This window comes from Grammomys surdaster, unplaced genomic scaffold, assembly GCF_004785775.1.
Source record: "Grammomys surdaster isolate TR1022 unplaced genomic scaffold, NIH_TR_1.0 136, whole genome shotgun sequence".
NCBI classification, from domain to species: Eukaryota; Metazoa; Chordata; class Mammalia; order Rodentia; family Muridae; genus Grammomys; species Grammomys surdaster.
The window spans coordinates 9,974,878-9,988,152 of NW_021604594.1; the positions used below are offsets into that span (position 1 = coordinate 9,974,878).

A 13,275-nucleotide genomic window follows, 5' to 3' on the forward strand; every position below is an offset into this window, starting at 1 on the left:
GTGGGATGCAAAATTATATGTTTGGGATTTGTTAAGATTCTTTGACATGTGCTTTTAAAACTTTCTAAGTTGGAAAAATATGTATTTCTTAATTATGTATATATTTTTCTTTAGGGAACTATTTGTTTGACTATTTGATATTGTTCTTCAACTTACTAATCTCCTCTGCCCCCTTAATTTTTGGTCTTTTTCTATTTTATTTTATATGGTTTCTATTGCTATATCTTCAACTATACTAATATCTTTTGTTTTTTTAATTTTGTAATTATATTTATGTACAGAAAACTTAGTATACATTTAACCCTGGGTTAGTGGCGAGTTCTTCAGCCTTTGCCTTTTCCAGCTTGACAATGCGAGTCACAGATTAGGTCCCAGGACGTTGCCTTCCTAGTAGCAGCAGATCTCGTCATATCTGTCATTATAATTGCTCCTAATAGCTTCCACTAACTTAGCCAGACCACCCTTGTCTTCCGAGTTAACCTGTGTGAAGGCAACAGTGGTGCATGTCTTCCTGTGGACCAGGCGCCCCAGCCTGGCCTTTCCCTTGACGATGCAGTAAGGTAGCCCCATCTTTCGACACAGGGCAGGCAGGAAAACCACCAGCTCAGTGGGGTCTGCATCATAGGCAATCACCACCAGCTGAGCCTTCTTGTTCTCCACCAAGGTGGTGAGTGTATTGACTCCTGCTTGGAGGACAGGTGGTCTCTTAGTTGGGACGTCCCCTTTGCCAGCAGCTTTCTTCTCAGCACAGGCCAGTAGCCTTTGCTTCTTTTCTTGCTTTGTCTCTGGCCTGTACTTGTGGACAGGCTTAAGCAGCTGAGTAGCTGTTCGCCTGTCCAAGGCCTGGGTGAACTGGTTAATGGCAGGATGTACTTTGAGCCGCTTCTAGAGGATGGCTCTTTGCCGCTGCAGCCTGATGTATCCGGGCCAGTTGATGAAGTGTGTTAGATCTCTTTTGGGCTGGATGTCCTGCCCAATGCTGAGGTTCTTGGGCCTTTTCTCGAACAAAGAAATCTTTGTGGCCTCCTGTTTCTTGATGACAGCGGGGACCGGGCCCACCTTCTTCCCTCTTGGCCTTCTTTCCTTTGGACATCTTGCTTGGCTGGAAGAGACAGCCTAATATCTTTTTTTTTTTTTTTAATAATGTTAAAATGCTTGTTTCTTCCGTCTATTGGTTTTTTTTTTTTAAACCTTACATATTGTAGACTTCATGTTTGAAATTTAGTTTTGGTATTTTAGTTTTTTCTCCATGTCTTTACTCAACATACCTAGTCTTTCCACTAGATTCTCAAACATGCAAAGATAGATATAATAAGTATTTTAGTACTTTTGCCTGCCAGTTCAGTCATATCTGAAACAATTTTTATTTTTTCTTATTATATATTATTTTTTTGTTTGTTTACATGGCTAGTATTTTTTGAATGCCAGACATTGCAGATTTTACAGGTATGTTTCTTCCTCTTCCTCTTCTTTTGTCTTCCTCTTCCTCCTATTCCTCTTCCTCTTTTTCCTTCTCTTCCTCCTCCTCTTCTGTTCTTCTTCCTCTTCCTCTTTCTTCTCCTCCTCTCCTCTTCTTCCTCCTCCACATCCTCCTCCTCTTCCTCCTCTTCTTTTTCTTCTCTTACTCCTTCCTCCTCTTCTTCTTCACGCTTTTCTTTAACTCTTGGAAATATGCAGTCATTCTGTGAATACTGTTTCCTTTAATTTTTTTGAAAGAAAATTTTCTATTCTCAGATAGTTTCCTCAGATGTATGGGCTGGTTTATAATCTACTGAGTGTTTTGATAGTTCCTCTGATAATGTTTCTTCTTTTTCCCTTCATGTTGACCCTCTTCTTTTGCGCTGTCATGTGAATTTGAGCTGCATAGGTTTTCCCAGAGTTCCAGTGCTGGCTTCTCAACTCTGGGAGGCAGCTACAGTTCCTCTGGGATTAGCCTCTTACCTCTGCTTACAGATTATCTGTTTGAAAAGGCTGGGGGCAGCAATTGGGATGTAAAATGAATAATGTGAAGTTAGTACAGGAAAAAAGAGCAAAAACAAAACAAAAAAGAAAAGACTGGACAGTTGCAAGGGCTTGTCTAGGTTTTTTGTTTGTAAGTGAAATTTAACCTATATTGCTTGACACACATATTGTTAATTCTTCATACACTTAATATATTTCTCACAGTCTTTTGGGAAGATAAAGCTGATCTGTTACTCTGAGTCCTAAGTGGAAGTCTTCAAATTAGTATCCTAGGCTTTTAGGAGTAGGCTGTTTTAAAATTTAGTTAGTACAGAACCCTACATAGTTTCATATCCTAATGAATCATGTTGGTGGTCTTGATGTAGTACATATGTAGTATATTTTTATAGTATGGTAGTTTTAATGAATATTTAATGTTATAGGGAGATTTATAAGAGTATTTTGTTGCTTTGTTAAAATCTTTTAAATGTTCTAACATACTTAGACCACTTTGGAAGTTTAAATCTTGTGTATCTTATACATACAAATTTCATGTGTTTTTATTTATTTGCTAGGCCTTCATCCTCCAGGTCCACCTTTAGCAAGACCCATTCTCCCCAGAGAACGAGGTGCTCTGGATAGAATTGTTGAATATTTAGTTGGTGATGGTCCACAGAACAGGTAATGTTTGCTACTCTAGTAGTTAAAGGAACGTGAAAAAACATTGGCCAGTGCATGTGTGTGTATGTAATGTTTGGCTTGTATTTGTACTTTTTTGTTCCTGCTATCATATTAGAGAAATTGAATTATTAGTGGATTTTTATATGAATCACAGTTGTTGGTAGTGATGGAAATTCTTCCAATAGTAATGAAAACAATCTACATTATTTAGCTCTTAATATTTTTCAAATGTTTCTCAGATTATTATATTACTTGATCCTTAATACAATTCTAGGACAGTAGTTATGAGTGTGCAGAACATTTGCCAGTATGTAGACTTTCAAAACAATTCATGAGGACATGTTGGATAGCTGTACTAACTAAATGTTTATGTAAGTTGTATATTATTCAAAACAGAATAAATGATTGTATTAAGCCAAGAATCTCTTTGAGTTCTGATTAGAGAACAGAAAATGAGAACAATATTTAAGTGTTACTGATAAGTGAGAAATGCACAGGAACCATATCGTATAAAAATTTACTATTGGCCCCAATTATATAGAATTAAATGTATTTTCTACAAGATTCTTTAGGGCTTTTTTTTTAATTTTTAATTTTTTATAACATTTGTTATAAATCTCTAAGAAGGTTCTATCATTTCCAGTCTTATCTAATCACAAATTTGGAAGCCATTATCCCCAGGAATAAATCATTGAGAAAGCTGTTGCTGAACTTAAAAAAAAATAAAAGAATATTTTTTATTATGCGTATGTTAATCCAGGTGCACACTGGAGCCAGAGGCATGAATCCACTGGACCTGTAGTTGCAGGTGGTGTGAGGTGCTTGGTGTAGGTGCTGATAATCCATCTCAAGTCCTTGGAAGAAGAGCATATGCTATGAGCTTAACTGCTGAGCCATTTCTCAAGCCCTCAGCTACTAAACTTGTTTCTGTGAATTAGAATTAGGATATATTCAGCTGTTCCTTAGTTTATTTTTAATATCATGTATAAATGGTATACAGATGTCTATATGTATATATGCATACATATATACACATCTATTTTTGTATGTGTGTGTGTGTGCACGCATGCGTGTGTATGTATGTACTTAAATGCTTTATGCCCTGTGTTTAGTCTATTTTTATTTATTAGGAGCTGGGGAAAGAACTCAGGTTCTTGTATATGCTAAGCAAGCACCCTATCACAGAGCTATACTACCAACTCTTAAACTACCTTTCATACTGGTTGTTAATGATTTAGTAACATTCATTTATTATGGCACAGCTGAGTGGCCTCTCCAGTGAGCTTTATCTGTATTTGTAACTGGTGTCTTATTTTCCCTTGTGGTATAGGTATGCCCTCATATGTCAGCAGTGTTTTTCTCACAATGGCATGGCTTTGAAGGAAGAATTTGAATACATTGGTAAGGACTTATGGATAGTTAGGTTTAAATCTTTTACTCTGAATCATCATTCTCGCCCACTTCCATGTAATGTCACTTTATTTTAGGTACTGCTTGTACATATTGACCGTATATTGTCTCCTTATTTAATACTAAAAACAAAGCAGAAAAGATAAATCAAGTTTTTTCTTATAATGCACAGCCTCTAGGCCAGCTATTCTCAGATGTTCTACTATCTACGGGGAGTCTGAATTAATTATTGGGGGTGAGATCTAAGCATTAATGTTTACAGTTAAGATCATTAATTATTTTCACATTCAGCTGTTATTAAGTGCTCACATGATAAATTATGCTTCAGAAATTTAACATAATACATCTTCTTGAACAAGATTCTGGATTTTAAAATATATAATTATTTTATTGACTAGTAATGCAAGTCAATTACTTAAATAATTATTATTTATATAATTTTGCTATTATACTGCTACTTAACCGTTTATATCTTTTCTACTTTAAAATTAATACTTATATTCTCATAGTAATTATACAAAATGCTTTAAAATTAATGTTGATTTGAATACCTATTATATAATAAGGCAACAAATTCATGTCAAAAATTTATAATTTGAGTCTGGCTATTTATAAAAGTAATCTTGGAGCTTGTCTGATAAATTTTTGAAATTTGGTTGATTGGTTTTTTTTCTCTTAAAAAAAAAATTCTATGCAGCTTTTCGATGTGCCTACTGTTTTTTCTTGAATCCTGCAAGAAAAACGAGACCTCAAGCTCCACGGCTTCCAGAGTTTAATTTTGAGAAGAGGCAGGCAGTGGAAGGCTCAAGTTCAGCTGGTCCCATGTTACTAGAAAGTGTGCCCTCACCAGAAAGCCAGCTCATTGAAGGTATAATTATGTTAACTAAAGTGTTTGTTTTGGTAATGTGTTTAGCCTAATAATATAAGCACAGTATTTATTAAAGATGACAGTGAATTAATTTATCAGATTCTTAAGCATGCACATGTCAGCTATTGCTATGATGGCTTCTTCTGTGATTGCTATGATGTGTTTCAGTTTTCAAATGCAGATCATGTTATGATCAGTGTTTAGCACCCGTTGGTTAAGCATTGCAATTGGAATGAACTCTTGTAAAGTTTGAGACACTTGACTAGTGATGCTTTTCTGGAATCATTTTGATGTATCTAACTCAAGCATTTTGAAACAACTGTTGTAAGGACAAAATATTTAGAATATGTGTGGGTAGAATACGTGTGTGTCTACCACTCAAAGTGGAAGAAATGACCAGAAAGCAGGAAACTTAGGAGTTGGAAAGTCATCTTTGCATGTTTTGGAAAACTTGGTTAATAATACTGTTTCATTTGGACAGTTTATTACTAAAGGCCCATGAGCTTAACATTGCCTGTGATAAAGGAGTCCCTTTATTGTGTAGAAGTAAGATTTGTCAGAACTTGTATTTTAGAATTCATTTTGTAACTCTATCTTAGGAATTCTTAAGGAAGTTTCATGAAAAAAATGGAAAAGGTGAAGTAGAGAACTGCCAACTCTTTCTTATGACTAGTAGTCACTCAATGTTTTTTGTTACTCAGTTCTAAATTGTGAGGATGGCTAAAATTATGAAATAGTCCATAATATTTTGATTCTATGCCTAGTGTATAAAGACATACTGGAAATTGACAAATTTAGTAGCAATTATTACTTACATGTTTGATTTATTTTCATAAGAGCATCTAAATTGCGTTAGCTGGAATTTGAAACAATGAATATTTTAGATATCACAAGGTTAGTATGAGATTCAAGGTTTTTTTTTTTTTAACTTTGAAGAATGAACCTGAAGTAAGTGTGGAGTTGGGCTTGGCTTTTGGCTTACTAACAAGTATCAATGTGAACGTGAATCCAGACAGCTATGACTGAGCCTGTGTACTTCCAGCGCTGAGTGAATGAATGCATCTTCATCTGGAAGTCTGCAACATCAACTCCAAACACAGTGGCAACCTTTTTCTTTTGCTTAAGTCGTGCTCTGAGCTGCATGCTGACACATGCAAACCGTCTGCCTTGGCATTGCAGCCTCTTGGAACTGAGGATAAAGGATTTTATACTGAAGATGCCTAGAGGAAACACTGAAGTCTGTTCCATGAGTAACATTGCTTATGAAAGCTAAAGTTAATGCTTGAAAACCAATAGTATTTTTGGTTTGATTTTTTTTTTCAAAGAGGAAAAAAAGCCAACAAAATATAAATCTTGATAATGGGTCCTATTTTTTATTTCTTCTACTAAGGTCAAGATGGATAGTTAGCAAACAACATACAGCTATACCTTTCCTTCTCATCTAATCTAGGAGGAACAATACCTCAGATGTCTCATTTTCTATCTGAAATCTCCGGAATGAAGTCTAACTGGCTCAAAGTGAACCCCAGTAAGGTAATGTGAAGTAAGGTGAAGACCAAGCTTGAAGCAGGGTCTGACGACTCCATAGTACTAAAAGCTGAAGCAGTAATTCTGTTTCCTTAAGGACGTTTTTAAAGTAGTAATTTTTTCTTCTCTTTGGATTCATCAGAGTGGCTGGCCATCTTTTTTCTTTTTGGTTCTTCAGAAGACAGAAACTTTTCTCCAAGACTCTTATTGTTACGTTACAATACAGTTTCAGTCTAAAGCTGGATCCTGTAGCAAACGATCAGTAAAGTATTTCTGATGAACAAAGGGAGCTGCATTTATGTTAAGCACTGCATGGTGGTGCACCATGGAGTTAAATTGAGCTGTTAAGTAAGACAGTGCTTTCAGTCATCTGTTTTGTGCTAATAGCCAATGTAGCTGGGAGATTAAAGCTCTGATTTCTAAATTCATCAGTGTTGTAGAAAATTGAGAACTGGACGGACAATTTTGTTTTCATTTTGTGTCTTTAAACTGAAATAGCTTCTTGATAGCAGAAACTGTACAGATTATGTTATTGGATTTACAGATACTCTGAAAAGATAACTTCCTTCTGAAGTTTGCTTTCAACAGATACCTAGCAAGCATTTATATAAATGATCAAGAACTAAGACTTTTTTTTCTCCTCCTAGTCTATGGCACGTGTCTTTGCAGTTAAGTTTGTTATGGATTCTATAGTAGAAGAATTTGCATTTAAGATAAGGTTTTTAAAATTTCTGAATCATGCTTTAGAACAGCATATGGAATCTTGGCAAATTTTCAGCACAGACTTAGAAGAGATTACTGCTATTCCTTAAATTTTTTTTTAAAATTCTAGAATTGTATATCTAGATATTTAGATAACAAATAACAAAAACACAAGAAACTAGGGAAATTAATTGCTTTATTTCTAAAACTGTACTAGGTATGGTATACCAAAAGGATTTGCTTTTAAATTCTTTATTTTCTTTTATGATTAAATGATAATGTATAATACATAATACATAAAAATTAACTCTGCTAACTGACATTAAAGTGGTTGATTGGTGTTTTTCCTCTCTCTCAAAACTGGGGTCAAGATAACTCAGTGAGTAAGTTTGATAATCTGAGTTTGAATCCCTTGAGTTCACAGAACAGTGGAAAGAGAGGCTCCACAGTGTTGGCCTCTGGCTTTTACAGGCATGCTGTGGCATGTGCACCACCCCAACACTATTAATAATGATTATAAATAAAATGGTTTCCAAAATACTGTGCTATTCAAATGAGTAGCATTCTATTCATAGATATAATCAGAACAACGAGATCTACATTTTTGTATAAGTTCAGTGATTCTTTTTTTGCTACTATGTTTGAAAAACTATTGTTTCCATTTTTCAGTTAGTTGTATTTGTTTAGAGCTCATGTAATTGCTTAACTAAAATTAGCTTGTATTCATATGGTAATATGAAAATTAATGACTTCTATTCAATATTGGCAAAAAATTGTTAAGTAAGTTTTATATAATGTAAAATTTGTCTGGTTATCTAATACCTATTTTTTCTTATATGCAAAATACTGTTACTGTTAGGTTATATTGGATGAATAAGAATTCTGTTTTCAGTATTTCTCTTGTGCTTTAGAAAATTGTACTATTTGATAATGAAAATTTCGTTGGCTCCTGTGTGTATATCAGTCTCCTCCACCAGCTTCAACCTTTATTTATATTGAACTTTCTGAATAGTGTATTGTTATAGTTTGTTTTAGCTAGATATAATTTTATCTTTGGACTCATTTTTTAATCAATTTTGGATAATGGTTTAGTTTTAGGTCATTGATTGCTTTGCAATGAAACTTTTTTTTAAGTTTATTCTTCTCTCATATAATACATCACAACCATAGTCCCTCAGCACCTCACTTCTCCCCACACCCACTGCTCATCCCCCTCTGATTCCCGTTAGGAAAGATCAGGCCTCACACTGACAGTTATTGAACACAGCATAGCAAGTTGTAGTAAGACTAGGAATATACCCTCATATCAAGGCTGGATGAGGCAACCTGATAGGAGGAAAAAGGTCTCATGAAAAGGCAAAAGAGTCAGAGACACCCTCACTCTCATTGTTAGGAGTTCAACAAAACTCCCAAGCTAAACAACTACAGCATGTAAACACATGCAAGCTCTGAGATTACTGCTTTAGTCTGTGTGAACTCCTGTGAGCCCTGCTTAGTTAATTCTGTGGGCCATGTTCTCCAAGTATCCTCGACCCCTCTGGTTTTTACAGTCCTTCCTCCCCATCTTCTGTAAGGTTCTCCCAAGCCCTGCCTAATATTTGGCTGTGGGTTTCTGTATCTGTTCCCATCAGATGGTGGAGGAAGCCTCTCTGATGACGATTGGACTAGACACTGATTCTTTGAGTATAACAGAATATTGTGAGGAATCATTTCATTGACATTTATTGAAACTTTGTTTAATTGAATTGTTAATCATTGATTAATAGTTAAATAGTACTCTGTGTTTTGAATTTTAGTGTACACACACACACTATATTTAGAAACTGGTTATCATTTAGTGGAATTATTAACTGAGTCATTGTTATGAATTGAGATGGAATTCATGTCTTTGTTCCTTAAATATATTGACAAATCTTGTGAAAAATGCCATCTTCACAATTTATGAACTTAAAGACTGAAATTGTAATTTTTTAAAGAGCTAAGATAAAAATCTAAAGGTAAGGATCTTATATATTTTTGCATGTGTGTGTTTATAGATGAAGCAATAGTATTTATTATAGTTACATTCAGTTTTGAGTTTAAATTGTGTAGCTGAACTGAGGCTTAGTCTGAACATTCAGTTACCAATTGCTGTTATTTGGCAGAAAAACACTGCTCTCTTAGTAATACTGGATTGGAGGTTAGTGGATAGGAGTGGGGAATGAAACAGAGTGATGTATTGTTTTTGTTTTATCACATTATGATATGCCTTTTGTTGTTTGTTTTGTATTATAGAGGCTAAATTTAATTTGATTATTTTTTTCTTTCATATATAATTAGGTCATTCGGGTTACTATTTTGAGTTTTAGTCTTTTGGTGTCTTCTGGTCAAATACTAACATCTTTTAAAGTGCATTTTATATTTCCAAACTATTTTAAATTGCAGCATCATTTAAAACAAACAACAAATCCCCCAATTTTTTTTTTTTTTTTTTTTTTTGTTAGACAAGGCAAATGATGTTCCCATAGAAATAAGTATTTTGGTTACTTGGTACCTGGTTAATACATGATCTTGTTATAATTCTCTAATGTTTAGATGTGTACTTGTTACAGATTTGTTAATACTATGTACCTTATCGTTTAGAATTTGTTTGTATGGTTTCCTGTAAGCATTAAATTCCATCATTGTGTCATAGGCATGCCATATGTCAGGGTGTGTGTGTGTGTGTGTGTGTGTGTGTGTGTGTGTATGTGTGTGTGTTCTCATCAAGATTGTTTTTCTATAGATCAACCCAAGGGAAGACAAGTCCTTATAAATAAATAGACACATCAGTTATTTTCAAGCCCTAGTCATGGTTTCACCAAGTTTTTACTTTTCTTTATCTTTCCTGAAATACAAGTTTGACTAGAAACTGTCATACTTTCTAATAATTGAGATACACAGTATTTCTTCAAATTCATGTATTATAGATAGTTGAAGTTTCTAGTAATATGGTTCTATTTTTTTGTATTAGCTTTTTTATACAAACCTAGAATTTTAAAATTGTCTTTGACTTGGTAAAGTTTTGAAGTTAATAAAGTTTAATATAATAAACTTTGAACCTTGACCCCTTTATTGTATCATTCTCTTACAATTTGTGCCTCTGTTCCCTTAAACTTGGTATTTGTGAATTGTGTCCTATATTAGTAGGTTTTGTTTTTTTTTCCATTTTATATGACTTAATAGGTTGGTTTCAGAAGGCTTACTGAGCAAATTGCCTAGTTCTTGTCAAGTAAGTACTGCTTTATGGCTAGAAGAGTTGTGGAAAACCATGACTCTTAAAGTTCTGTGAATAAGTTCTGTGAGGCTTGTATTACAAGTGGTTGGCAGTCCCTAAGTTTCCTGCAGAAGACCTTGTTGGCTCTTATAGCAGAAATGGTTTGTATCTAGTCACAGTTCCATTTGTCCTTGCTGCTTTTCCTCTCTGCTCTGCTCATTTACTGAAACTTGAGTGACTTACAACTTTTTTCTTTGGGTTTTGGTTATGGTTTCAGGTAGTGCAGCAATGCCATTTAAGTTCTGTATTATAACAAGGTAGGATTCCTATACTCGTGTGTCACCGTATGATTTATGACCACTCCAGACTACTTTTTGTGATCAGCTATTTGGATTGTCATACAGTAAGACATCATTATGTGGCTGTCCCTAACTGAAATCTCCGGCTTTTATTCTGTAAAAGAAGAAAGTAGTTGTAACTGATCTGTAGACAGGAGTCCTGGATATCTGCTTAAGGAGAGAATACATCTAAAATATTTTACAAGTTCTGACTAGAGCAGTATTTGTGTTTATTAAACTAGTAGGCTAAAACCATGGATTTCTAATACTTCCATACTACTATCTGCATACTGTGCATAATTTCTTTGCAAAACTATTTACTTTGCGAAATTTTGACTATGTTACAAGGTGTTTAACTAGAATCTTTTCTTAAGCAGGCTGGCCTTCCTCCAGAATTTGTTTTGTTTGTATCAATAACATTTATAGTTTATCTATAAAGAACATTTATGAGGAAATTTTGCCCTTCTAAGCTCATGTGCTTTAATTATTTTTTTCTGCTAGCAAGAATATTAACTTACAATGAAAAAATACTTTAAAGCTAAGTTTTTATCTTTGACTTGAAAATTAGGAGAGTCAAAGCATCTCTGCTTTTATTATTCCTTTCTTCTGCCTCATTTTTTAAAATTTAAAGAATTAAAGAAATTTTAGTTAGTAATTTGTTATTAAATCATTAAGTGGTTTAAGTTAAAACTCAAAAATAGGATTTAAAGGGAGTAGATTTTCAGGTAGGGACTAAGAATACAACTTTCTGTTTATAGAGAGAAGGAAGAAAACCCTTTCTTTGTCTTAGCACACTAAAGTTTGCAGCATATTCCAATCCCTAAGTTTAAATAGTGAGAGCTTAGATAGGGACAAAGGGAGATAAGATATACAGACAGGAAATGTGGATCTTGACTTTTCATCCCTGAGTAGTAGAGATGTATATAAGATTGGGAGAGTACTGCCTACATACACATACATACATACATACATGCTACATACATGCATACATATATATTAATGCATATATGCATGTACACAAAGGTGTACATTTATGCATTGCTTACAGTTTTGTTTAGGTATAAGAAAAATGGTTTTCTGTTCAGTGTCCTGGTTGATTGTATGTTTGTTTTGTTTTCTAGACTCGTACTTGTTGCTCTAGTTAGGTTTCTCTATTGCTGTGATAGAACACCCAAACCATGGAAGGAAGGAAGGGTTTGGTCATCTTATAACTATGAGCTCTTTGGTCACAGTCCATCACTGAGGGAAGTTGGGTCAGGAACTCAAGGCAAGAGGTTGGGGGCAGGATCTGAAGCAGAGACCACAGAGGAGTGCTGCTTACTGGCTTGTTCCCCATGATTTGCTCAACTTGCTTTTTTTTATTTTTATTTTTATTTTTATTTTTGTTTTTATTTTTATACAACCAAAGTTCACTTGACCAAAGGTGGCACTGTCCACAGTGAGCTGGGACCTCACACATCAGTCAGTAATCAAGAAATGCCACAGGCACATAGGCCAATCTCATGGAGGTAGTTCTTCAGTTGGATTTTCTCTTCCTAGGTGACTCAAGTTTGTGTCAAGTTCTCACAAATCAATACACTTAAGAGCATTTCATTCTGTTGAGGTCTTGAGTGTTGGACATTGTACTTGTAGATGTATTTTTAGAAGCTTATCGTATATGAAATTAGCTTATTTTCTTCAGTTATTCAGTTATACTAATTCCTAAGTGATATGCTATAGAGTGAAGTACTTACCTTAGAAAATTTAAAAGGCATTAGACCATTCTGCCATTTCGTGGTACATTTGTATGTTGATCTTTGGCTTGTCTTACTTGGCAGTTTTGACATTTGGATATCCCTGAAGTCTTATGTCTTTTTCTCTTTTCAGACTCTTTAGAAGAACAAGATGTTCTTGATAATAGTACTGAGCAGAGAGATGACAAAATACCAGTTACAGAGCAGACAAGCCAAGTGATTGAAAAAACATCTGGTTCAGAGGAGCCAGAAGAGAACCAAGAAGAGACAGAGAGCGAGGAAACATCAACAAATGAAGCCAAGTCGCCTGTTCTCAGAGCTGATTCTGTTTCTAATCTTGAACCAAGTGAAGAATCTTTGGTGACAAAGTAGTAAATCCTTCCATGTGCCTTCAACTGGATATTTGTAGTCTTGTTGATGTCAGTTACTGCTTTTTTTTTTTTGTGGTACTCAAGAAAAAGTTGCCTTCTAGATATGTGCTTAATGTTATTTATATTCAGATTGCCCAGCAAGTTCAGTGTATCCAAGCCCTACCACTAGGTATTGGGAGTAAAAGCACGTGGTATCAGTTAATATGCAGAGACATAGCTGTTAGATACTTTGTGCATTCTAAAATTAAAAAAAAATTGTTTTCTACATGTATAACTTGTAAATAATACCCATTTTGACATAGGAACAAATTTGGCTAGGAATAATTTCTTCCATAGTGTTCAACAATTGAAACATAATTAAGATTTTGAATACTTCATCATTAAATTTTAACTTTGGAGATATTTGCCAGTGGGAAGGAAATATCTATTTAGGTGTTTACATTAAGTGATGCTGAAAGCTGTAACCTTA

The 13,275-nt window shown here is 34.5% G+C and overlaps 1 protein-coding gene across 3 annotated transcripts in view; it reads left to right on the plus strand.

Moving 5' to 3' along the window:
* Lnpk (lunapark, ER junction formation factor) overlaps positions 1-12,891 on the plus strand; it is a 64,324-nt gene extending 51,433 nt beyond the window's left edge. The window contains exons 10-14 of one of the 3 annotated variants that reach the window (XM_028762955.1): positions 2,517-2,622; positions 3,953-4,023; positions 4,730-4,900; positions 6,351-6,433; positions 12,569-12,835. In XM_028762955.1, the coding sequence (XP_028618788.1) occupies positions 2,517-2,622; positions 3,953-4,023; positions 4,730-4,900; positions 6,351-6,433; positions 12,569-12,577 (440 nt within the window). In that variant the 3' untranslated portion in view covers positions 12,578-12,835. Of the gene's footprint in view, positions 1-2,516; positions 2,623-3,952; positions 4,024-4,729; positions 4,901-6,350; positions 6,443-12,568 lie in introns of those variants that run through there. The other 2 variants (XM_028762954.1, XM_028762956.1) reach the window with 2 other exon arrangements.
* The last annotated feature ends 384 nt before the right edge of the window (positions 12,892-13,275 follow it).